The following is a 25,936-nucleotide window of genomic DNA, read 5'->3' on the forward strand; positions in this document are numbered from 1 at the left end:
TTCATTTGTGTTCATGACCACCGTAGCATTTCCTTCATACGCTTTTCGGATTACGATATCGGGATTAGATTTTAGAGATGCAATACTGGATATAGGAGGTTTTCCCTTTATCCTATTGGAAAATAAAAGTTCTCGATTAACACCGCGTCGCGCCGCCAGCAGTCAAGAAACTCGGCCCAATCTCGGGGCAAGACCGAGCGCGTGTCACTCTGCGCATGACAGCGAGAGAGCCGCGCGCGTAATTGAAAATCCTAGAGGGGAGGAAACCGCGGCCGATCCAGTCAAACGTCGCCCATTCCGCGCGGAGTTTCATACGCGGGAAACCCCACGATCGATATCGCAACGGATTTACGCGACTCGTTAATCCTCGGGTAAGCGAAAGTGAGAAAAAGTGTCCGAAAGTCACCCGCTACGATGAAAAACCTACCGGGTTTGATTGTCGTCGGCGTTTTCGTTTGTTTGCTTTTCGTCGGTCTTCACGCGGACAAGGTGTCCCTCTACGACAAAATGAGGTCCGATCCCGACATATCCGAGGTAACGTAAAAAGTTTTTCTATGAAATAAAATGCGCGGCCCACGTTGTCGGAAATATATGACGGGAATATAAGTTTCGTCGATGAGTCCGAAATGATATTTCGAAGAACGCTATTGGAACGCGCGCTCCGAAGTTTCCGTAACAAACTTTTCCGCGTTGGTAAACGTCATCGTGCATGAAGCACAAATGATTTACGATTTTAAAATAATCATAAATAAAGTATCGAAAAATAAGTATCCATCATGTCAGATCATGTGTCCCCGAGTCATAAAGACCTGGGAGAAATTTTGGGAATAGTTGAAGAAGGAAGGATAAATTACGTATGTCAAGTTCTTCGCGAACTTCACAGTATTGTGGCATTTTGGCTATCAGTCTTTTTAATAGTGACATCCAATAACATTATTCCACTTCCAAAAAGTTACTTTTCTCTCGAAAAATAATCAGTAACAGACATAGTATAAGACGTACTTGAAATAGAGGTTAAAAAGGACATTCCTTGCAGACCATATCGCTTTTGTTGAAGAAAGGACTCATTTTTATTTTCAATAAAGCAAAAATAATTTTACGATTTTAGAATAATTATAACAATGATCTGTTTATTTCCTATGGTAAATTTTACATCACCTTAAAAAAGAGCAATATAACCAGTCGTAAATAGTTAAAGTAGGAAGAATACCAAATATTTTTAGGAAATTTTTATCTTGTATTTTATTGTAAAATATTAAGCACAAAAAACAATAAAATGAGACCTGCGAAACACATCTTCAATTTGTGCCAAGTTTTTAACGAACTTCACAGTGTTGCGGCATTTTGGCTATCAGTCTTTTTAATAGTAACATTTTTCCAATTTCAAAAAGTTACTTTTCTCTCGAAAAACGGTCAGTAAAAGACATAGTGCAAAACTTACTTGAAATAGAGGTTGAAAAGGGCGTTCCTTTCAAACCATATCGCTTTTGTTGAAAAAAACTCTTTTTATTAATTAATGGTTTTGAAATAATTATAATCATCACCTCTTTATTTCTGATGGTAAATTTTACATCACCTGAATAAATAAACAACAAACATTAAGCAGTTTTAAATTGCAAGTTCCTTTCAAAAATACATTTTTAGACAAATATCGAAAAAAGTCATAAAGACCTGCGAGAAGTTTTGGGTATAGTTGAAGAAGGAAGAATACCAAATGTTTTTAGGGAATTTTTCGCTTGTATTGTATTGTAAAATACGAAGCACAGATACACAAAATAAGAAAATAAGACACGCGAAACGTATCTTCCATTTGTACCAAGTTCTCAACGAACTTCACAGTATTGTGGCATTTTGGCTATCAGTCTGTTTAAAAGTGACATCCAAAAACATTTTTCCGCTTTGAAAAAGTTACTTTCGTCACTAATGTTGAAAAAAAAAGTCGTTTTTATTTTGTATGAAGCAAAAATAATTTACTATTTTAAAATAATTATTACTCTTTATTTCCGATTGTAAATTTTACGTCACCTGAAAAAATAAACAGTTTTAAATTGAAAGTTCAAAAATACATTTTTAGGCAAGTTTAAAAAAAATAGCCATCATGCCATAAAGACTTGGGAGAAATTTTAGGAACAGTTGAGGAAGGAAGAATATTTTTACGAAATTTTTCGCTTGTATTGTATTGTAAAATAGTAGGCACAGATACAAAAAACAAGAACATGAGGCCTGCGAAACACATCTTCGATTTCACAGTATTGTGGCATTTAGGCTATCAGTCTTTTTAATAGTGACATAGAATAACATTTTTTAACTTTCAAAAAGTTACTTTTCTCTCTAAAAATAATCAATAACAGACATAGTATAAGATGCACTTGAACTAGAGGTTATAAAGGACATCTCTTGCAAACCATATCGCTTCTGTTGCGTAAAAAGAACCCTTTTTTATTTTCAATAAAGCAAAAATAATTTACGATTTTGGAATAATTATAACAATCATCTCTTTATTTCCGATGCTAAATTTTACATCACCTTAAAAAATAAACAACATATATTGTGCAGTTGTAAATTGTAATTTCATTTGAAAAATATGTATCTAAAACAAGTATCGAAAAAAAAATATCCATCATATCAAATCGTTAATCCTCGAGTCATAAACACCTGGAAGAAATTTTGGAAATAGTTGAAGTAGGAGGAATACCTCCTACTTCAACTAGGAGGAGGAATTTTTAGGAAATTTTTAGCTTCTATTGTGAAATACTAAGCACAGATACAAAAAACATGACCAAACACATTTTTTCTCTTTGAAAAAGTTACTTTCGTCACTTTTATTGAAAAAAAAACTCTTTTTTATTTTGTATGAAGCAAAAATAATTTACGATTTTTTTTAAATTGCAAGTTCAAAAATACATTTTTAGACGAGTTTCAAAAAAAAAATAGCCATCATGTCAGATCATTTATCCTCGAGTCATAAAGACCTGGGAGAAATTTTATTAATAGTTGAGGAAGGAAGGATACCAAATATTTTTAGGAAATTTTTCGCTCGTATTGTATTGTAAAATACTAAGCACAGATACAAAAAACAATAACATGAGGCCTGCGAAACACATCGTCGATTTGGGCCAAGTTCTTAGCGAACTTCACATTATTGTGGCATTTTGGCTATCACTCTTCTTAAAAGTAACATTTTTCCACTTTGAAATAGTTATTTCTCTCGCAATAAATAATCAATGACAGACATAGTACTAGGCGTATTTTAAATCGAGGTTAAAAGGGACATTCCTTACAAACAATATCGCCTTTGTTGAAAAAAGACCTCTTTTTTATTTTGTATGAAGCAAAAATAATTTACGATTTTGAAATAATTATAATAATCATCTCTTTATTTTCAATAGTAAATTTTACATCACCATAAAAAATAAACAACAAATACTATGTCTGCAGTTTTAAATTGCATGTCCATTTCAAACATATATTTTTAGACAAGTATCTAAAAAAAATCCATCGGATCACTTATCCTCGAGTCATAAAGACCTGGAAGAAATTTTGGGAATAGTTGAACAAGGAAGAATACCAAATATTTTTAGGAAATTGATCGCTTCCTCATTATTTTCTTAACTGACGTGAAGCAGACGGAAAATTAGGTAATCCTTTAAAATTTGTAAATGCCGTTTGTTAGAAGAATATTCCTCAACAAATGGGATCTTTTACCCATCAATTGGATTTTGCATAAGGGAATAACAATTTAGCGAAAACTAGTTTTATTCTGAGCGCAATTAAAATTATTATAATAATATCTCCTTTAAAAAATGAGCAATAAACGTTATGTCATATTTTTAGACAAGCATCGGGAAAAAAATCATCCATTGTATCGCATCATTTATCCTTGAGCGTTGAAAAATTGAGAAAAATTTTGGGAATAGTTGATGTTTCTAAGAATACCAAATATTTTTAGGAAATTATGCTTTAGTTCAACCCTAATTAAAATTTAGTCCATTTTACGTTTAGTATAGAAATGACTCAGCTATTCAGTTCGCTCACTCAGCATTTTCTTAACTGGCGTGAAGGATATGGAGAAAAAGTTAATCCTTTAAAATGTTTAAGCTGCTTCATATGGGGCTGATACAACAATTTAGCGATAACCAATTTTACTCTGTGCGCAATCATGAGTTCGAGCAGTGCTTCACGATATTAAAGTTATTATAATAAATAATAATCTCCTTATTTCCTACAGTGCATTGCACACCACCCTAAAAGAAATAAACAACAATCATTATGTCACATCATGACACAACATTTATCGTTGAGGATGAAAAACTGAGAAAAATTTTGGGAATAGTTGGTGTTTCTAAAAGTGCCAAATATTTTTAATAAATTATGCTTTAGTTCAGCCCTAATTAATGTTTAGTCCATTTTACGGTTAGTATAGTATTACGTTCGATCGCTCAGCGTTCTTTAAAAAGTTGAATCGTGTTTTTATGGTTTTATGGTATGGTGGTTATTTCCGATAGTACGGTGTATATCACCTTAAAAAATAAACAACAAATATTATATCTGCAGCTTTAAGTTCCAAGCTCGTTTCAAAAACATACTTTTAGACAAGTATCGAAAATAAAAAGATCATCCATCATGTCAGATCATTTATCCTCGAATGATGAAGTGATGAAGAAATTTTATGTATATATAACTTCCGTAAGAATGTTATCCATTTTTATTAAATGGTGCCCTAGTTCAGCCCTTGGTACTTTTAGGTTGATTATAGAAATGACTCTGCGAACAACAAATATAATGTCGTCGGTTTAATGCCTCATTTGAAAAAGATCAAGTTCATTTCCGAAAAGCAAAATAGAGTTGGTGTTGTACTTAACCGGGTAAATGGTACCCGCAATATCATAATAAGATACAACATTTCTTAATGCGATGTAATAAAATAAATAATAAAGTAATTAAAAAATTTTGCAATACAACTTACTATGTAAACTGTTTTCCTAGTGTTCAGATGAACTGTGTTGGAGTCCAGAGAAATAATAAGGGGCTCTGGTTGGTTTCAAAGTAAATTTTGACTAGGTACCAATCTATAACTTTGTAATTTATTTACATCCTAATATTTCTCAGAGGGATGTGTTAGCATTTTTTGAATATTTTGAAGCCTTGTGCTGGCTGCTTGGTAATAAGCCTGTCTTCCATGCTAGTATTCAGTTCACGATATTTTGTGTCGCAAGGTGAGTAATTATTAATCTTTTACCTTTTTCCGATATTATACTTCTCTTGTTTTTTCCTTAAGTCGATATATTTTTGGCTGTCCAATTCCAGTCATATTCGAACACATTTCAATTATCTGTGCAACTCCGAATATTGAGTTTTGGTGGCGAAGAGCTTTGAACACATTAAGAATATAATCTTCTCATTTTTAAAAAGCTCAGTTTTACTAATCCTTTTCTCAGCAACAAAGTCAGAAGCACTATCCGTTTTCAAGACCGAACTTTGCCAACAATTTCCGGAAAGTAACTATAAGTCTAATTTTAAACATTGAGGCACAGATACGTCAACTAGTTGTGTCTCAGTATTATACTTATTCTGAGACAAAACAAATCAGTACTATAAGTCGAACACTTTATTCAGGTTTATTTTGACAATGTGCAAGACTACGATATTGTGTCAGTTTCTCGGGTTGATCAGCCCTCGCTACAGATGTTTTTATTACTTTAAAAATATTTTACTGTACCCTCCTTGTTAATTTAATTAATTAAAAAAGTGATTGTATTGTATTGTAAAATATCAACCACAGATACACAAAACAAGAAAATAAGGCCTGTGAAACATCTTCGATTTGTTCTTAACGAGATTCACAGTATTGTAGTATTTTGGAAAAGTTACTTTTCTCGCAAAAAATAATCAATAACAGATATAGTACAAAACGCAGTTAAAATCGAGGTTAAAACCATATCGCTCTTGTTGAGAAAAGAATTCTTTTTATTTTATAAATAATGTTTAACGAAATATTAGCAGCAGCAGTATATTTAGTGAAATTTTCTATGCTTTGAATATTTGTGTATAGTGTATCGGCAGTCCGTCAAGACATTTGCATAACTTTAAAATGGAAACCATGCTTTCTCTCTTTTATTAGGGATCTATGGACTCGGTCATGGTTTAGGAGCTATTAGATGTTGGTAGTAGTGGTAGAAAAAGTGTAGCATGCAACACATAAAACATATATAAATTCCTTTTTGACTAAAATGGCATTTACATAATATATGAAAATGGAAAGGAAATAAATGAACGGAAATATATGAATCATCATTATAACATATATACTATTCTTCATAATATGGTATTATTAATATATAAAGACTAATTAATAATATAGTATGCACTTTAGGTACGAGTTTATTTAGATACATTCGGAGTAAGTGTTCAATATAGTGTCAACTTGTTACATCCTTTGTTTTATCTTCAGCTATTACTTTTTAGGTACATTTTTGCAAAATAGCGCGAATACATTACTTACCGAGTGACGCGTGACATGACCATTGACAGACGTCAAAGTACAAGTGCTTAAACTCTACGGCAAGCATTCGATAGCTTCGAAGCCGTGACTAAAGTACCGCAAATAACCACGAATTTGACTTTTTAAAGTAACACTTTGCACATCAGCATGAGCAGAAGCATCAACATTATAATTTAGAGTAGAAAATAAGAAAATAATCTTAAATATTTATCAAATGACTTTTGTTTTTGAGTTGCATGATTTTTGTCATTATCCATTTTTTATTTTTTTAGTGTATATGAACTTTCTATAAGAGGAGCAAAAGAACTTTGATAAAAGGTATAGAAGAGAATGTAACGTTTTCTTTTTAAATTTTTTCTTCATTTAATTTCTAACCTCAGATTCATATTCAAAAAGGTTTTTTTAACTCCCTTTCCCATTTAAGTAAGTCTAGGGAATTTGACGCCGGGTTTAATAGAATTTCCAGTAGAAGTAATCTAATGAAAAAAGAGGCAGAAAGACAAGGGATCCCGGCTCGAATTTAGCCAAATTCTATGTGCAAATGCAATGGCGCCACGTTCGTAAAGAGGCCGTCCATTATTGGAATCGAGTATCTCAGTTCGCGTGTCACTCGAATACGGTCTCATCGTAAATTCAAGAGATCTTTCCCATTTTGACCAGTATCGTATCTCGGAGAAAATTGCCCATTTTCCATCTTCCCGTTCACTGTTTCTGTAATTTATACTATAGTTTACATGCTATTTTACATATTTACATCGTAAAGAAAGAACGAATTTTTCTTACATGATTCTACAAAGAATCAAAAATAAATATTCCCTTCCTACCAAGTGAAAGCTAAGTAAATTATATATATCATATTATATTAATAAACATATTGATTATTGACATATTGACGTACGGATGGAAAAATGTGATGACAATATATTCCGGGATATCATCCGTTCGTTTGTTGAACTCGCGCGAAGTGTTTTCGGAGCGCGAGCATTAAAGATGTAGTTCATATTTTTCGTCCGGTCTGTCCAATTTATTCTTTATATTGCATATGCATAAAGTCTCGGCTTCTTCAGAGCTTGACTGAAATTGGCTCTTATTTTATTCTGTACCTGCTTATATATTGTTTGAGGGCCAGAGCTAAATGAGAGCATAAACAACTTCTCAGATGACTGATTCCCATATTGGTGACAGCTAAAGCCTTGAGTCACTGTTAGATCTGTTCAGATTTTTTAGGTTGGTTATAGATTTTTATAGACTCTCGGATTTTTCGTTGGTAGAAGAATTGATTACATGCAATAATTTTAATTTTATCGAATACAATTTTATGTCCGGTTTTGTGATTGTGTCCCGGAAATTGCTGATGAGTTTATTTGTCTCTGCCGAATTTTTAGATTTTTTACCCATAAACGACGCACTCTGTATAGGTTTCAATCATTGTTCGGAGATTTTCCACGTTTCCTGGTTTAAGAATTTTTTGAAAATAGTAAATGGTTTTCGAGAAAATAATTTTTTTCTAAAACCATGCAGTGCGCCGTAATAATCAATGACGTCATCGCATCTTGACGATTTCAATAGGGATTTTTTCAAATATCCCGAGCAGTGTATGTAATAAATGAAAACCGCAAATATAAATATGGAGCTCTTGAGGCGGTATATGACACTGTTTGAACCAGTTAGCCATATTTTTTTACGATTTTTGATTTGCGGCTAATAATTTACTCTGTAAAAGAACAATTTTGTAGGTCTTTTACATTTTTGCCTATAATTTGAAAACCCTGCATTTAATCTAAAAAATGTTCTACGTCTGCCGGTTAAAGAATTTTGCCAATCAGATGAACGATTATGGAGGAAAACATTTTTCTGGAATTACCAAAAAAAAAATTCTTTTTTTTTAAATACCTGGTAAAATTTGATTCCAACCAATTTCTACCGTTTAAATATGGACACGGATTTTCACTTCTCTGCTAAATTTGAAGTTGACATCTGCAAATTTAGGACACTGAACACATTTCTCATTTAGCACGGAATATCGGGAACATAAGTGAAAACCTTAAATACAAAAGTTTTTGCTGTCTATGCGGGCTATATCGCAATATAAAAAAAGTGAGATCTGCATCATAGTCTTTCAGTTGTAACCAATTTTCAATAATAGGGAGACCCATTTTTCAGTTTTTATGAATTTGCGGCGCACCCTGTATATTTTTAAAAAATTGTCAAGAATGAAAGTTTATAGAGTATCTTCTGCTTCTTCTGGTTCAGGAATTTTTTTGTCTCGTAAACAGTTTTGGAAAAATGGTGTTTTTTGTAGACCCTTGCACACCCTTATTTTTTAGAATACTTCCCAACCCCCCCGGCTGCTCATTTCCAATAGATTCCGCCACGGGTCAAAGCAATATGTGCCAAATATGAAGTCGATTGCTTTAAATTTCGGACACTTATCGTGTTTCACGGCAAGGTCCAAAAAACAGTCGAAAATCGCGAAAAAAACATAGATACCGGCGTCGGATCAGGGCCATTTCTTTTAAGCGTATGTGCCTCGTAGAGCGTTAAAAAGGAGGCAAATTTCAATTTTGTAGTTCCAATGGTTCGAAAATTATTCAGGAATAACCAAAAGACGAAAACGGAGAACCGATAACGAACAAACAGACAAAAAAATTTTTTTTCTACGGTGATCATTTCTGTAGCAACGGCGATCCCATAGGACCTACCATTACCGAGATATAAAATTTTTATACGGGCGCAGATACGTTCGAAAAATTCGATTTCATCGATTTTCGAAAGTAACAAGAGAAAGGTGAAACTTATAAGTCCGGTAGAATTTCAGTAAGGGTGTTTTACGCAATTTGGCAAAACAAAATTGTAGGCTCAGTGTTTCGTAAAGGTAATTTTAATAATCAGCGGTATCTTCAATTGCTGCCCGATATTGAAGCAGAATAACTAGCAAATTGCAAAATGGTGCTTCTTATCACTTTAGTTTTGCCATATATGGTATAGGCAACGGATTGCTGAACACATTGATCCTTAAGGAGCCCGGATCTAACTCCGTTATACTTTTTTTACGGGTTGTTAGTAAAGACATGGTGTTTAAAAGTAAACCCGCCACTTCTTAGGAACTTGCAGACCATAGACACATATTCGTTCGAAATAACGCGAACCATTCATCAAAATTCTTAATTAAACGCATAATCTCAATAAATTGCATATTTTTTTGTACGTGCTTTGTAAATACAATGATGACTAATAATTCAGAAACAGTTATTTGCAGACCCCTCATATTGTAAAATAATATGCGGGGGTTTGCATTTGAAAAAATGAAATAACTACCTTGAAGATAATCGTCTATAATTCTCCGAAACGTTGAAATCCTCTTTCAAAAGCCTATCTAAATCAGGGTTTTCATTTGAAATAGCAAAGTTGTTAGGACCAAGGAGAAACGAATCACCTTGTATTTATCAAGACATAATAAATGAAAATTCCAAAATAATGCTAGGAACTTTTGTATTTAACTTTTTGTTTAATCTCTTCTAGTTCCTGACATAAGATAGTGGTGCCTCATAAACTGGCCACCATGTAAATATCATGGTTACATTTACTCGTAATTTGGAATTTGTAGACTGTATTTAGATGCGGTTTAAGTGTGAGTAAAATGTGTGAGAATTAATTCCCACTAGATTGTTGGTAAAATAAAAATGATTTGGCTATATACATAGCGGTCTAGGTTCATGGGCGTTTTACTTTAGGTCAACATATCCTTTTTATCTGTGTATCAAAAATTGCTTCAATTTCTGCGGATATCTTCTACATCCTAAACTTTAACAACGTGAAGAGGAACGACGGACCGAAAAGTACGAATTCGATTGTTTAATAGACCACATCAACAACGTCGACGTCGGGTCGACATCCCGAATTTCGGCGTAAAATTTCCGACATACGCGTAGATTCTTTTTTTGACAGAAGGATGAACCTACCCTCTTCAATATAAAAATTCCATTCCCCGGAAAACGCGTCATATATTACAGCGCGTTGGTGCCGCAGCTTCTGCAAAAAAAGGGAATTTATTCGAAATGAAGTGTATACAAGGTTCGCCGATGACCTATTAGTAGTATATTAGTATATATTATTACATTTTTACATTCTTTAAAAAAATCCTCTGAAACATTTTATGTTGGAGATAAAAAAAATATTTTTTAGAAAATTTTGCATTTTAGGCAGATATCTGAAATTTTGTTCACGCTAAAGGAACGCCATATCATTTGCAGGGTGATAACAAAATTGTGGACATTTGACAAGAGATATAAATGTAAGCTAAACTTGAATTTTAAATGAAGCGCCCTGTATTTTTATTGTTATTGTGACAATAAAGAGATCAATTAATTCTTGATTTGAAAGTAATATAACATACTATTAGTAATTTGAACAGTTTTGGAGTTAAAACCAAAAACCTAGAATGTGGTTAGTTTTTTTTTGTTGGTAAATTTATTTTTCTAAAATACCTAATTACGCACTGATCTAGCGTGCGGGAAGCGTCATTTTACCACGTCAGTTTCGTTTCCCACGAATTCGAGCCACTTCGGACGTTTTCGGGATTTTACCGCACGGGTTTGGGGGTAATCGGATGTTTTCGGAGATTTTTCCCACGCTTTGAATTTTGACGTTTGTCAATTCTGATGGTCATGTCAGTGAATGTATTCGTGTTGTTTTACAAAAATGTACCCAAAAACTAACGGTCGTAGAAAACGTACAGTATGCAACCCGTTCGGTAAACTTTTTAACTCACTCGTTTATTAAAAACTCGTGGGTCAAATGCCATTTACCGTATTTGTTGCACAATATACTATTTTCATTTAGAGTTTTTCAAATATCGCGAACATCGTATGTGATAGACGAAAACCGTAAATACAAAAATTGTAGCCCTTTATACCGCCTATAACACTTTTTAAACGGATTAGCTACTGTTTGTACGAATTTTGATTTGCAGTTAATAATTTACTCTCTAAAAGAACAATTTTCAGGGTCTTTTAGATTTTTGTATATAACTAAAACACCTTGTATATATTCGAAAAAATGCGTGAAACAACAGTTATAGCGCCGGGTCTCCCACGTATTACGGATGTATAATTTTTCCGATAGGATGAATGGCTTTGGAGGAAATATGTTTTTCTGGATACCAAAATAACCACAAAAAAAAATTCAAAAATTAAAAAAAAAATACTTCGCGTTGTTTTATTACTCCCAATTTAAAGAGTCTAAATGCGGGTCCAGACTTCTGCTTCTCTCCCAAGTTTGAAGTCGGTAGCTGCAAATTTGGAGTATTTATTATGTTTTTTAATATTGCACGGAATATCGCGAACACCCTGTACAATACTTAAAAACCCTACGAACAAAAGTTTAAGCTGTCTATATGGGCTATATCGTCATGTAAAAAAAACTGACATCTAAAACACAGATTTGAAATTATTGCCAATTTTCAATAATAGGGGGAACCATTTTTCAGTTTTTTTGAATAATTGTCACGAATAAAAGTTTAAAAAAAGCCTCCTCTGCGTCTTCTGGTTCAAGAATTTTTTCGGTCTTGTAAACCGTTTTTAAAAAATGGTCTTTTTTGTAGACCCTTCCAACCATGTGAGGTAGATGCTCTTTCTCTCTTGACGATCCCATGCGTGAAAGGAATATCAGAAAAGATTAGGCGAATAGCTAAACAATATCAAATTAAAACTGTATTTAAATCTGGATCAACATTAAGAAGTGTACTCACAAAAACAAAGCCTGAAACGTCGACTCAAGAGAAAGAGTGTATCTACCAGATACCCTGTGAATGTGGAGAGTCATATATTGGCGAAACCAAACGACCTCTAAAAATAAGAGTTGAAGAACATAAGAAACATACAATGAAGGGTGAAACGCAAAAATCAGGTAACGCAGAACATGTGTGGACAAAACAACACAACATCCAATGGCCCAGAGCGCGGGTTGTTCACAGAAAGCAGCATCGGAGAAGGCGCAAATTTAAAGAGGCAGTTTTCATTAGAAACAATGAAAACATCTTCAGCAATCCAAGCGGGGTATACTAACAATTTGACAACCGTCATGGATGAGCGCCGCCGCCTAGTACATAAACCTTGTAGCCTTAGAATTAAGTTTATTTACACTTGATAACGGGTAGTGATATAACTGTCCGAAACGTTGTGTAAGTTAAAAATAAAGACAAAGGCAAACTCAGTCCCAGATTTTATGCCACTACCAGTATCTGTTGTCTGTGTTTTCTGGTGATATTAAGTAATATTAAATTTGATTTACAATTTTTGAATAATCTTTGGTACTCAGGTTATTTTTTTTAATATTTCAGATGCGAGCCGTGTCGCTGACGGACTGATCACCTTTCGTTTTGATCAAAATAGTTAATAATTATTCATTAAAAAAATTAAATATATATTAAATTAAAATTGGAGTGTATGCGGGAACTTTATCCGCCAGCGAAAAAATTTTTTTGCAGCGTCGACTTCCGAACGGTAATTAAAAGCCGCGACAATAAAAAATTTCAGCTTCGTCATAAAGTGAGAGCCGTAAGCGGCCCTTTTGGCGCTTAAAAATTCCCGTTCGAAAACGATACGTCCAACGGAATCGCGCAATTAGATTCGCCATTATGTGCCCAAAACTGAAGCGGCACCCGTAAATTCCATTTATCTAGACAATTATTGCCTCTCTTTTCGCCCCCCGTCGTCGCTTTGGCTTTTTCACGCGTTATTTTTTTTACGGTCCGCCTCTAGACAAGAAAAATCCGAGGTTTTCGTGGTATTGCGCCTCGAACCGAACGAGGGAAAATAAACAGCAATAAACTTACGCGCCACTCTTAAATTACTGCTATTGGTTATCGATTTATTTGGCAAAAACTTTGAAAGGTCCCTTACGGGGGTGGGCGAAGGTGTCGGAATCTCCAAGACAGAGAGAGAGAGAAATGTGTTTCGCAACGTTCGTAAACGTAAAGAATAGTATCGCGAGATATATGCTTATTCAGCAGCTTTAATTTTATAAATGAAAATTGTGCCGTGCGTTCAATTTATTTTGATAACATTTTAATTGGCTTTTTACAAAACTTCTAGATTTCTTCTGCGCCCGTTTCTGCTGAGTCGAACTTGCTGACAATTATCCTGTTTGGCTTCTTCAGAGCTTGGCTGAAACTGGCTCGCATTTTACTTTGTAAAGTCTGTTCATAGATATAAGAAAGTGACTAACTGATACGAATTAAGGGAAGACCCGGGCAAGCTGTAAAAATGAAATATGGCCGAACATGTCCGTACTTGGCTTATAATTTAATTATTGGGGGTTTTGTTAGGAAAGGTACTAAACAATATTTATTTATTTATGTATGTATCTATGTTTAAATTTAAAATAAAATTACAAATTATTTTGATTACCTACTTAAATTACTTAAAATTATTCACATAATATATCAGTGTCACTATCGCTATCTTCGCTTATTCTAATTATTATTTGTTCTATATTATTTGCAACATGGATATACGATTGTTCAGCTTTTTCAATATGTTTAACAGAATTTGCCCAACTTTGTGGGGGGATGTTAAAAACTTCGGTTTCTATAAGTTTTGTAGGTTCAAGCTTTGTAGAACCTCAATTAATTGTTTTTTGGTATAATCTTCGTGAAAATAAATATCGTTATTATACATGTAGTTTTGGATTGTTGCTTTTGTGTCCCATGAGGAAGGGGTTTTAGTCAACTATCTGTGATAACTTGCATTGTCCATTATAATGACGCTATTAGGAGGAATGTTTGGAACTAGTTTGTTTTTAAACGAACTTTCAAATAAATCAGCGGTGGTGTCTTCATGATAATCCAGAGAAGAATCTTTAATATTTTTCGGAAACAGAGAAAGTCCATTTAGAATCCAACCATCTTTTGAGTCAGCATGCAAAATAATTATTCTTTTACCTCTTTTTGATGGAGCGTTTGTTTTACACTTATCAGTTGACTGAACCCAACCCTTTTCCGGGATATCATTTCCGGTCATATTTCATTCTTACAGCTTGCCCGGGTCTTTCCTTAATTCGTATCAGTTAGTCACTTTCTTATATTTATGAACAGATTTTAAATTTTACACCGTATTATATTTTGATCACTTTCATCTATACTCGAGAAAATGTCAGCATCGCTTCTTTTTTTCTTCGCTGAAATGAGATTATTCACAATTTTCCATACAGTTGATGTTGGAATATTGGCCGTTTCTTCCTTAATCTCAATAGAATAGTGTTTTCTACATTTGGGCGGGAGCATCTCCTGAGATACACTAGACTCGCACATATTTTGCATAATTCGCACACGATTCCACACACGCTGTATTACACACGAAATAAGAATGATTACCAATAACTAAGTAGTATACCACACCAAAGAATCTTAAACACAGGTAGGTATAAAATTATTTTGGATTGCGGACCACAATTTTACCTGAATTTAAATTCCGAAACTTTAGGTAATAATCTTGTTGCGTTGTATGTTACGAACCACCCTTGGATAATCCCATTGACAATCAATTGATCACTTTCTTATATCTATGAACAGACCATACCTGATTATATATTGTTTGAGGGGGCGGAGCTAAATGAGGGACATAAACACCGTCTCGAAGCTTGACTGAAACTGGCTCGTATTTTACTCTGTACCTGCGTATAAATACCGTCTCGGATGACTGATTCCCATATTGGTGAACGGTAGAGAACTGAGTCGCGGTTAAGAGGTTGTTTATAGATTTCTATAGACTCCCGGATTTTTCGTTGGTAGAAGAATGATTGGCGAAGCGTCTGCAAGTTCGACTCCAGTAGTATTACAGTAGCCTGTGGAAGTTTGATCTTCGAAAAATTTTAATTGGCTGCCACTGTTTTCTTTTCAGAGATATCAAGGTAAACAAAAAAACAAAACGTAAGTTTTTTTCCAAGTGACGTATAAAACAAAACACTATCAATTTTCTGACATATTAGCCTACATCATATTTTTTTAAATTGAACACCCTGTATATTATGTATGTGTTTAGTAGAATATCTTATTCACTTTACAATGATGTAACACATTTTATATTTTAGTACACTCGTTTTTGATAAATCGACAAAAATAGGAAATTTTTTATATTTTATTTTTATATATTATATTTATATTTCAAGGAGTGCCGTGACTGACTGCAACAACAATAATCATTTACAAATTAAAGTAGAACAAAAACGACAAGATACACTAAAGTAAAAAAAAATAATTATTCCAAATACTGCTGACTGATTGCCTCTGAAATTCTTTGTCGAAGTTCTACGATATTATTACAAGGAATTCTGGGCACGTGATTTTTTATGTGTTCCCAAAAGAAAAAATCCAATAATAGTTAAGTCGGAGCTGTTGGCTGGCCAATCCATAGTTCCGCCGTTCCCTAGCCAACCCCTGGGATATTTCATGTTAAGAAAATATATCTTCTATATATTGTTCTATTTGAGTTGCAAATAATGATCTCCAATTAACTCTTGATCTATAAATATCGGACCCAAATTATTCCCATCTATGACAATCCAAACAACACCGCATCCTGTTTTCACATTGTTCTCCATTTAATTTATGCTTTTTATCAAAATTTCAATGCATTATATTTATATTCTTTCAAAACTGAGTGAGTCTTTTCGTATACTCTAGTAATAGAGCAAACTGGATGTACTTCATAGAATCCTAGTGTTTGCCTTATTTTCTTCATTTAAAACATTATGATTCCGGCATACTTTTTTAGCAAATATACATTACCGTTTTCTTTGCCAGCCTTGAAAATATCATTTTTGAAGGAGCTCGGCGCTCTGGATAAAGTCTAATATACTGACGAAGAACTGAGGCTGCAATTTTATTATTCAGAAAGTATGCTGCACGGATACTAAATTGTCGAAAAACCATTTTAACAATAATGACTTGGACAATAATTCAACCATAAACAGTGTTTTATAATATGTCAAACAAACATATTTTTTCTTGTCAGTCAGAGCACTCTTTGAAATTATATAAAAATTTCCTATTTTTGCCGAAAAGAGGAAATCCTAATCAAACTGCCATTTCAAACAGCTAATCAAATTCGATTTGAAACCTCAAGAATCCTTAAACATTTCAAATCTAAATCTAATATTCTATATCGTAATTCTAAGAGCAGATAAAGGAAATGCTACGGTGGTAATGAACACAACTGGCTATCAAGAAAAAATTCAAGATATCCTTACAGACGATCTTATCAGAATCCCTGAAAGAGTTTGTCACTCCCCATGACTTTAAAATTCCTCTTCTCCGCGGACTCCCCAAGATTCACAAACCAGGATACCTTCTTGACCTATTGTTAGCACAACTGGTTCTCCAACACATTCTCTAGCAAAATATTTAACTTCTATATTAAAACTCTTTACAGTTAAAATTGATTGTTTCGTACTTTATTCTTTTTATTTAATTGAACATTTAAAAGGTTTATGTCCAAACGATATTCTGGTTAGTTCCGATGTAAACTCCCCATTTAATAAAATCCCTATTCCTGAAATTCTCAACATTTATGAACAAACGTTTTTCATTATCACCATTTAAAACCAAAATTATGGAAACGCTACGTTGATGAGACTTTTTTTATTTGGCCTCATGGTCAAGAATCCCTCCGTCATTTCTAAACCCTAATAGCCGTTTTACGTTCGCGTTTTTCTTATTCTTATTATCTGTTATTGATATCAATAGAAAATCAGACTTAATATTGTCATATCACGATCTGTCCCATAATAATCGGTTATCAACTGTCTTGTTTAAAGAACTGTAGAACTATCTCAACCTCAGTCACTGAACCCAGAATTAAAACACGTTAGATCTGTTCTTCTCTCTAATAATTTCCACATTAGAGATATTAAGCATAACATGAAACTCATCAGTCGAACACAATCATGAAACCAGGGACATCAAGTTTCATTCGGTAAAACAATTTGGGAATCAGTCATCCGAGACAGTGTTCAATTCAGAAAAAAATATAATTTTTGTTTAGATATTGGAGCAGTTAAAGTGCATAAGAGTACTGCAAAGGTTAAAGAAGATTTCAATGCTATTTGGATAGTCGCCTTTTTGTTCTATAAAACAATTCTCAATTGGCCCATGCACTGTTGGTGTCAGATGACAGATGGTTCACTGAAGTCCTTCAACTGCTGATTGAAAATTGCGTATAGCATTGTTATCGAACTTTGAAATATCACAAAACTTGGCAATTTTTCACTGAATTTGAAATAGCACAAGCAGAGGCTTCAGATTGAATAATGCACTTTGCAATACTAGCAGATTTGAAAAAAACATTTTTCAACTACAAAGTCGTCAAGCATGAAATTTTAAGCATCAAATCGATTTGGCATTATTTACATTTTTTAAAGTACTGCTATCAGCTATCAATTGAATCCAGGGCGGGAAATTTAACTTCCAATTAAGCCATGGGCAGTATATAACGTTTTCTAAAGTACAAATATCTCAAAGATTGTCGTGTATTTTTGTATAGGTTGATTTAAGAGATCAGGACTTCTTCTTGTCCTTCTCTTTCTTCAGGTGCCTATTCGTTTCGAATATTGGCGATCAACCTAGGTATAACGACTTTGTTCACGGCTTGGGTTGCTGTTTTTGAGAACCATGTTCGGAAGGTTTTGAGCAATGATATTCTTCTTCTTCCTGGTCCTCTTTTATGATAGACTTTTCCTTCTAGAACAGATTTTAAAAGGCTGTATTTACTTTCGTTCCTCGTAATAACTAATTATACAGGGTTTTTCACTTAAAACTCCGCACGCCAATAACTCCAAAACGAAAAGAAATAATTAATTTATGTAAAAAGTAGTCAAAGTGTGGGGTCAAGTAGATATTTCCTAAAGTTTAAAAAATTCGACGCCTGCAAAGAACTGGGCGTCGCGACGCGTCGAAAAATTATTCGATTGCAGAGACTTTGGAAATACGCGCATACAAAAGTACATATTATTTAAAAACTTTTTTGTTATTTACTCAAACTAATTTACTTTACCCGTTTCTAAGTTGTACCGATTTAAAGTAAACATTTCTTGATTAATAAAAAATGTGATTAACGCTTATTTTTACAAGTATGCCATGAATGTTAGTTACTATGGCAACCATTGTTATCGCAGTTGTTTTAAGTGCAATTACAAACAATAGATTTCAACTATTTTAGTATGATTTAATTTATTATTTTTTATCGATTTAGTTCTGATAACATGATAAATAAATGAAAAAACAGTAAAATACCTACAAGTTAATAACCAAAATTATTATTGCAATTAACTACATAATAAGACATTTCAAAAATTTTGTTCAAAATTATGTCCATCTGCTCGAACACAACTATCAAAAACTTTTAACAGATGAGCTTGGGTCACTTGTAGGAGAGTCCTTCTTGTGATAGGGGCACACGCTGCACTAATTTTGTTAATGAGATCAGCCATATCTTCGATAGGTTCTTCATAGATAACGTTTTTTAGGTAGCCGCAAAGAAAATAATCTGGTGGTGTAATGTCCGAGGACCTCGCCGGCCACCTTACCGGTCCATTAGTACCAAACCTTCTATTGGGATATTCTCGGTTCAAATACCTCGTTACTATTTGGGCATTATGTGCAGGCGCTCCATCCTGCTGTAGCCACATATTCATTCTAGTGTCAAGAGGCACTTCTTCTAATAGTTCCGGAAGTGTAGTCTGAAGAAATCTTAAATAGCGATTTGCATTTAAAGTTCCTTCGTAAAAGTAAGGTCCAATAATGAAACCATTTAATATGCTGCGCCAAACATTGATACTAAAAATTCGTTGGTTACCTCTTTCTGTAATCCAACGAGGATGGTTTTCGGACCAAAAACGACAGTTGTGTCTATTAACGATTCCATTATTTTGAAATCGACTTTCGTCGCTCCATAAAATTTTCGAGAGAATATTTGCATCTTGGCTATACAAATCGGACAATGTCGCTAAGAAATACATTCTTCTAGCATAATCGCCTGATTCTAGTTTATGAACTAGTTTACTTTTGTACGGGTGAAAAGAGTTTCTATGTAGAATTCTCCACGAAGAACTTATGGTAACACCGGTATTTTCTTTTATCTCAGATAGGGATATCTTGGGGTTATTATCAACCTGCTGAATTACAGCAGCAGTATTTTCATCATTTGTAGCCGTCCTGTTCCTATCTCTTTTAGGTTTTATGAAGCTGCCATATTCTCTTAAGTTTTTACATAAACTTGAAAAGGTTTTTGCATCGGGGGCTCTTCTATGCGGATAACGCCGTGCGTAAACTCTTTTTGCTTCTCTACAATTGCATCTGCATTCTCCAAACACCAGTAACATGTCTACTTTTTCCTCATTGCTAAATTGCACCATTTTCACATAATAATTCTTAGTTTTTTTTAAACCGAACAAATTTGGATATTTCTTGTGACAAAATGTGACAATTTTTTGATACAGCAATAACAACTTACGTTTGTAATTGCACTTAAAACAACTGCGATAACAATGGTTGTCATAGTAACTAACATTCATGGTATACTTCGGTATAACTTAAGTAAAGTAAATAAGTTTGAGTAAATAACAAAAAAGTTTTTAAATAATATGTACTTTTGTATGCGCGTATTTCCAAAGTCTCTGCAATCGAATAATTTTTCGACGCGTCGCGACTCCCAGCTCTTTGCAGGCGTCGAATTTTTTAAACTTTAGGAAATATCTACTTGACCCCACACTTTGACTACTTTTTACATAAATTAAATATTTCTCTTCGTTTTGGACTTATTGGCGTGCGGAGTTTTAAGTGAAAAACCCTGTATATGCGTTGTTAATAATAATTACTAATTTTTTACTAATTACCATAATCAGTACTACAGCACTCTTAATTTACTTGAGAAAAAGAATCAAGTCAGATTCTTTGAACAATATGGAATAAACTATGAATTGTTCAATCTTTCTGATTTATTCATTCTTAGAAGGTAGAGTTCATAAACTCATGCTCGTTGCCAACAAGGTTATGAAACACTAAGGCGGATTGACCGGTCCAATAAAACCCTAATTTTTGCCACCGTTCGATGAGTCATTCCGGTAACAATGTAGGGGGATGTGAAGGCGGTCAGCAACACCTGTCGAACCCATTCGACATGGGGACGACCGACTGTAATTACGAGCGATACGGGTTTACGATTTTTTCTTTTTTAACATTTCGATTAAGTAGGAGCGGCCCGGAGCTGGCGGTTTGATGTTTATTTTCGTAGATGCGACGGATAAAGGTAGATAATGGGCCAATATTAGAAAGCCATTAAACGGGTAATGAATGGACCCAAGGAAAATGAAATTTTCCCCTTTAGCGGGGATTGGGGAAGCATTTTAGATTAATATTTGATAGTTCAACCGGCGCTGTTACGTGCCGACCCTTTTAGATAACCTCTACGGGTATTACGACGTTGTTTTTTACTTGGAAATGCCTTTTTATACAGATTGTTTCAAAATTCAATACAAAGACAAAACGTTTGTTTTTTTCATATACAGTGTGTTGCATTTAAGATAAAGCCACCCATGTGCTGTCACTATCTAAATAAAGACTGATTTGAAATTTTACACAGTACACAGTTATCCATACACAGGGTCAATTTTTGATATTTTGCTTCAGTTTGAAAAACGTTGTTCCGATCATTAGTCTCCACATAAAATTATTACAAGTTGATTTCTATATTTGATAAATTATTGCGCTATAAAAAGACAGGTCTCTACAATATGGTTAATCTAATAGTGTAATCATGTAGTTTAAATTCTTCAGTAAGTCAAATAGCACAAAGGAATAGTTATTTTGTTTTAAGAAAACAATATTTTTTGCAGGCAACTGATTAAATTTAATTAAAACTATAATGTTTATAGCACAATTTATTCGAATACATTTATTAATTCCTTTTTTTACTCCCGTCTGTAAAACACTTAACTATTAGCGTGTGCGAAGTGTCATTTTACCACGTCAGTTTCGTTTCCCATGCATCTGACCCACAACGGACATTTCCGGGATTTTACCGCACGGGTTTGGGAGCCATTGGATGTTTTCGGAGATACGAGTATTTCTCACGCTTTGAATTTTGACGTTTGTCAATTCTGACGGTCATGTCAGTGAATGTATTCGTGATGTTTTGCGAAAATGTACCCAAAAACTAACGGTCGTAGAAAAAGTATAGTATGCAACACGTTCGGTAAACTTTTGAAGTTATTCGTTTATTAAACACTCGCTCCGCTCGTGTCAAATAAACTCGTGAGTCAAGTACCGTTTACCGCACTTGTTGCATAATACTCTATTAAAATTCTGCTTGAATACTGGTCGAAGATTTGGAATGCTAATTTCTTAACAGGTTTGTCTTATTCTGGCACAAACTTCATCTCGATTTCCAGGCTTTGTTTTATTTAGCATTAAAGAACACTCCATGAATTGTAAATTAGAATATAAAATAAATTGAAATAATTTAAATAATAAAAAAGTGGTACGTCAATAGTTTATTATAATTTTTTGAATAAATTTAAATATCTAGATCAATTCTAAACCAATGTGGTCTCTTCGGTTTCGCTAAAATGAACAGTTTCGGAATTTTTTATTATTTAAAATAATGTGCCACTGATTTAAGAAAAAAAAATCTATGCTATAAAGTTGTTTTTTAGTGGTGCCCGAAGAGATTTTTGAAAAATGAGAAATAACGATTTTTTTCGCAATATTTCAATAGCCTGTATCTCCGAAATGAAACATTTTAGGATATACATTTATATGAACTGTCCTACATACTTTTATCTGCTGGATGCGATATTAAAGTTTCTCCATTATAATTCGGACCACCCCTTACGTAGATCTTACGAATAATTCAATTTATTTAATTGCTTTCAATAATCTAGTTAAACTAAAAAATAAATAAAAAAATGTTGATAAACGCAAATACATGCCCAGTTTAATGAAAATAATTTTATATATAATTATATAAAAAAGTTTTTGAATAATAAAAAAAAAATTTCTTCTTCTTAAGAAAAAGAAATCGTAAGAACAAAAAAGTTTAATTTGTTATTGTTGGATATAAAAAAAATTGTTTAGTATTTTAAATACCATAAATATCAATTTTAGTCAAAATCAGCGAAAAGGTTTTTGATACCTTGTATCTTAAAAACAACAAGTTAGGACATATTCTAGGCTGAAAAATCTGCTCAGAATATTGACATTTTTTGTATATTGTGACGAAGCTATGGAATATGGAACATTCATGGATTCAACTAAATTTGTTTTTATTAATAGTGAAAACTTTTTTCTAGTACAGCACCTTGTATCTTATTATATCTATAAATATAACTATAAAGTACGTAAAATTGTCTACTAACTAACCAAAACTTATTTAAAATGTTAGGTGTTCTTTGTAAAATCCAAAATTATCATTGGTGTCGCATAGATTCGAGCATGTACAGATTATCTTAGGTTACTTGAATATAGTCAAGTGCAAGAGAATATTTTTACTGGAAACGAAAGCTATCCTTGGACACATTTTCATCAAGAAATGGAAGAGTGTAAATTTCGATTAAAGTAGAAAAAAAATATTTAAAACTTTTTTGTTTTACCCTATAGCAACGTCAATGTCATTCAATAAATTTTCAATGAAATAATACTGATACTAATTGTGCGTTATATATCGTCAATGTTCAATTCGCTTAAAAATATTTCCAGCAATTTGTTTTGGTCTAGTTTTGGCGAAGGTTTTTTTTTATAAAAATGTTAAAGTACAAAACTTTACCTCATAATTTCGAGAGCGACATTTTTTAGGAATAATTTTGAATTTCGGACAAAAACTAGGATTTCATAGAAACAAGTCAAATTTTCCGAGAAACAAGTCATAAATTCTGTCACATGCAGGGTAATTCAATGAAGAATGGACAATCTCTAAGCTGGAGGTACTAAACACCAAGATATTATTGTTTTGAATTTTTTTTATTATTATTAATAAAATTTTTATTACTATTTACAAATATTTTGGATTCCTGCAGCGTCGGATGTTGATAACCGACGCAGGAGGAATGCAGGAGATTTGTAAATAGTATTGCAGTAGCATGTTTCTCTGAGAAAAGTAAAATTGTTATAGCTAAATATTAGTTTTTTATTTTCCCCGTACCTTTTCATGGTTTAAGTATTTATGAAAGTAATAAAAAAAAATGCCTTGAAATTTTTAAAAGCAAATAAGTCACAAACCAAATTAGGCACTCTTTCTATGAAAAATTGAAAATTCTTTCAGATTTGCATCATATTTCAACCAAATTTATCTAAATAATATTGCTGAACCGGCGCCCTGTACTACGAGTAACGTCCAAATAAGTTTCCATTTGGCAATTGTTATGTCAAAAAACAATAAACTGCCAATTTTTATTATTACACTATAAACACTTATTAAGTGAATGAAAAAATCCAAAATAAAATTAAAACAAAATGCAACACACCACCCAAATTTTTTAAAAAGGGAATGATTGTATTTTAATTTTTAAACTAACGGAATACAAAAATGTTAATGGTAAAACTACTATACAGGTTGCAATTGGGATGCTTTCAAGCCCTAGCTGAGTAAATTCATAATTTATTAAAGAAAGATATCCTTCGGGATCAGATTGTTCGAAACTTATGTTTCTGTCTTTTTTGTCTCAATTGTATAGAAATCGCCTTATAAGTGCAATGTTTTTTCTTATTTGTCGTTATTATATATAATTGCAGTTCGTTCACCCTACCTATTGAAGTCCACAAAATTCTACAATGTATAAAATCAGAAGCCAATTTATTTTGTATGCCACAGGAGGCACAAAAAATACTTCAACTAAGTCGTTTTATTAAAAAAGCATCACAAACAATCTAGACTAGGACATTTGTTACCTACAATATAAGCAAAAGTTCAAAAAAAAAACTATTCCACTCTTTCATAGATAACAGTAACAGTAATATTGGTTTGAAACATTGAAATTAACATTAGTTTTTATTCTTTTTTCTTCATTCATTGTTAAATCACTGTCTTTAATGGGCAGGAGGCAGCATTTAGATCTTCCTATCAATTATGTCCGCATGTCTTTTTTTCCTCCTCTAGAAGAGCGCTGTATTCTCCAGTATGTACAGCACTTTTAATGGGCTACTCCCTTATAGTGCTATTCTTCACAACATAGCTTACATGTGCTGTCCTCGGAGATCTCCGTGATATTGAGGTTCCTTAGGCAGAGAGTCCATTTTCGGTCCTGAGATGTAGAGGCTTCAATCTAAGTAGATTTTCCCAATGCAGAAGGAACTATTCAGAACTTTTTTTTACTCAGTTTGCTCTACAGAACACGGACTGCTATTTGGACAAACGGTTCCAGTTCAAGATACCCACCATTGGCACTCATTCTAGGACGTCTCTAACATTGTGTGGCCCAGTGGGGTGCCGTAATAGCCTAGGTAGCTTCAATATCCTGTTGTGCTTCTGTTTCTTTGGTGTGATCCACAGAGAACAGTTTGGAGTCCACGATTTCTCCTTTTGTTTGTGATCAGAAATGGCTCCATTTTATATTTGTTCTCGATTTAGTAATTCGATGGAATCATTTGCATTTTACAGTCGGGATCGGGTTGATCGAGTTTTCACCTTGAGGCGAGTCACAACAAAATATTGTATTATTTAACCCTATCATGCGTTTAAAAATGGTTTCTTTGTTTGGCTCGTATCAGCCTAGATCACAAAAAAGTGTTTGCCCTTAAATAGGTCCCCTTTTTAATATCCCCCGTATTTTTGTTTTGAAGTCAGTGAAGCATATCTAATAGCTAGTTGGCGCTGCAAGGACAGATGTCAACTGTAATATTCTTTGTGGGGGTTTCATTTCTCTTTAATCGGATTACGTGCCTAACTGTAAAATATCACGCGTTGTCAAACTGATTCCAGGTAAATATTGGTAAATTTAAGGGCATGACAAATCCACAATTTACTGCCCTTATGGAAATTATTTACACCATGAAAATATTATAGTGTTTTTTGTTTAATATATTTAATTAATAACCTGATCTCTCCAGAAAATTTCGTTGGTTTAGACAAGCATTAAAATTCCCAGGGCGAAAACCGAAACCCATAAAAGCAACATTGTTTATTACGACCTTAGCTTTAGCTTTAGAAGGGTGGCGTGTGGCGCGTCATACTTTTCCCGCTCCGCTTGAAGGGATACACAAAATATTACAGAGATTTCCCCAGTTGTTTTGAATCTAAATAAGTTAGCGGGTAAATTTCTACATAAATCCCTAATGGCTGCATCGGGAAATGATGATTTATTATATGAAACTGATTAATTGGATCGTTTTGCATTCTTGCACGGATAAGAAACAATAACTAAGGAGGAGGCGCACCTCAAAAATTA

At 33.4% G+C, this 25,936-nt stretch overlaps 1 protein-coding gene across 1 annotated transcript in view; it reads left to right on the forward strand.

The window, feature by feature from the left end:
* The first annotated feature begins 286 nt into the window (after positions 1 to 286).
* Positions 287 to 25,936, forward strand: part of LOC132700285 (fasciclin-1) — a 613,802-nt gene continuing 588,152 nt past the window's right edge. The window contains exon 1 of the mRNA XM_060667461.1: positions 287 to 534. Within this exon, the coding sequence (XP_060523444.1) occupies positions 415 to 534 (120 nt within the window). The 5' untranslated portion in view covers positions 287 to 414. The remainder of the gene's footprint in view (positions 535 to 25,936) is intronic.

This window comes from Cylas formicarius, unplaced genomic scaffold, assembly GCF_029955315.1.
Source record: "Cylas formicarius isolate icCylForm1 unplaced genomic scaffold, icCylForm1.1 PGA_scaffold_4__25_contigs__length_36172078, whole genome shotgun sequence".
NCBI lineage: Eukaryota > Metazoa > Arthropoda > Insecta > Coleoptera > Brentidae > Cylas > Cylas formicarius.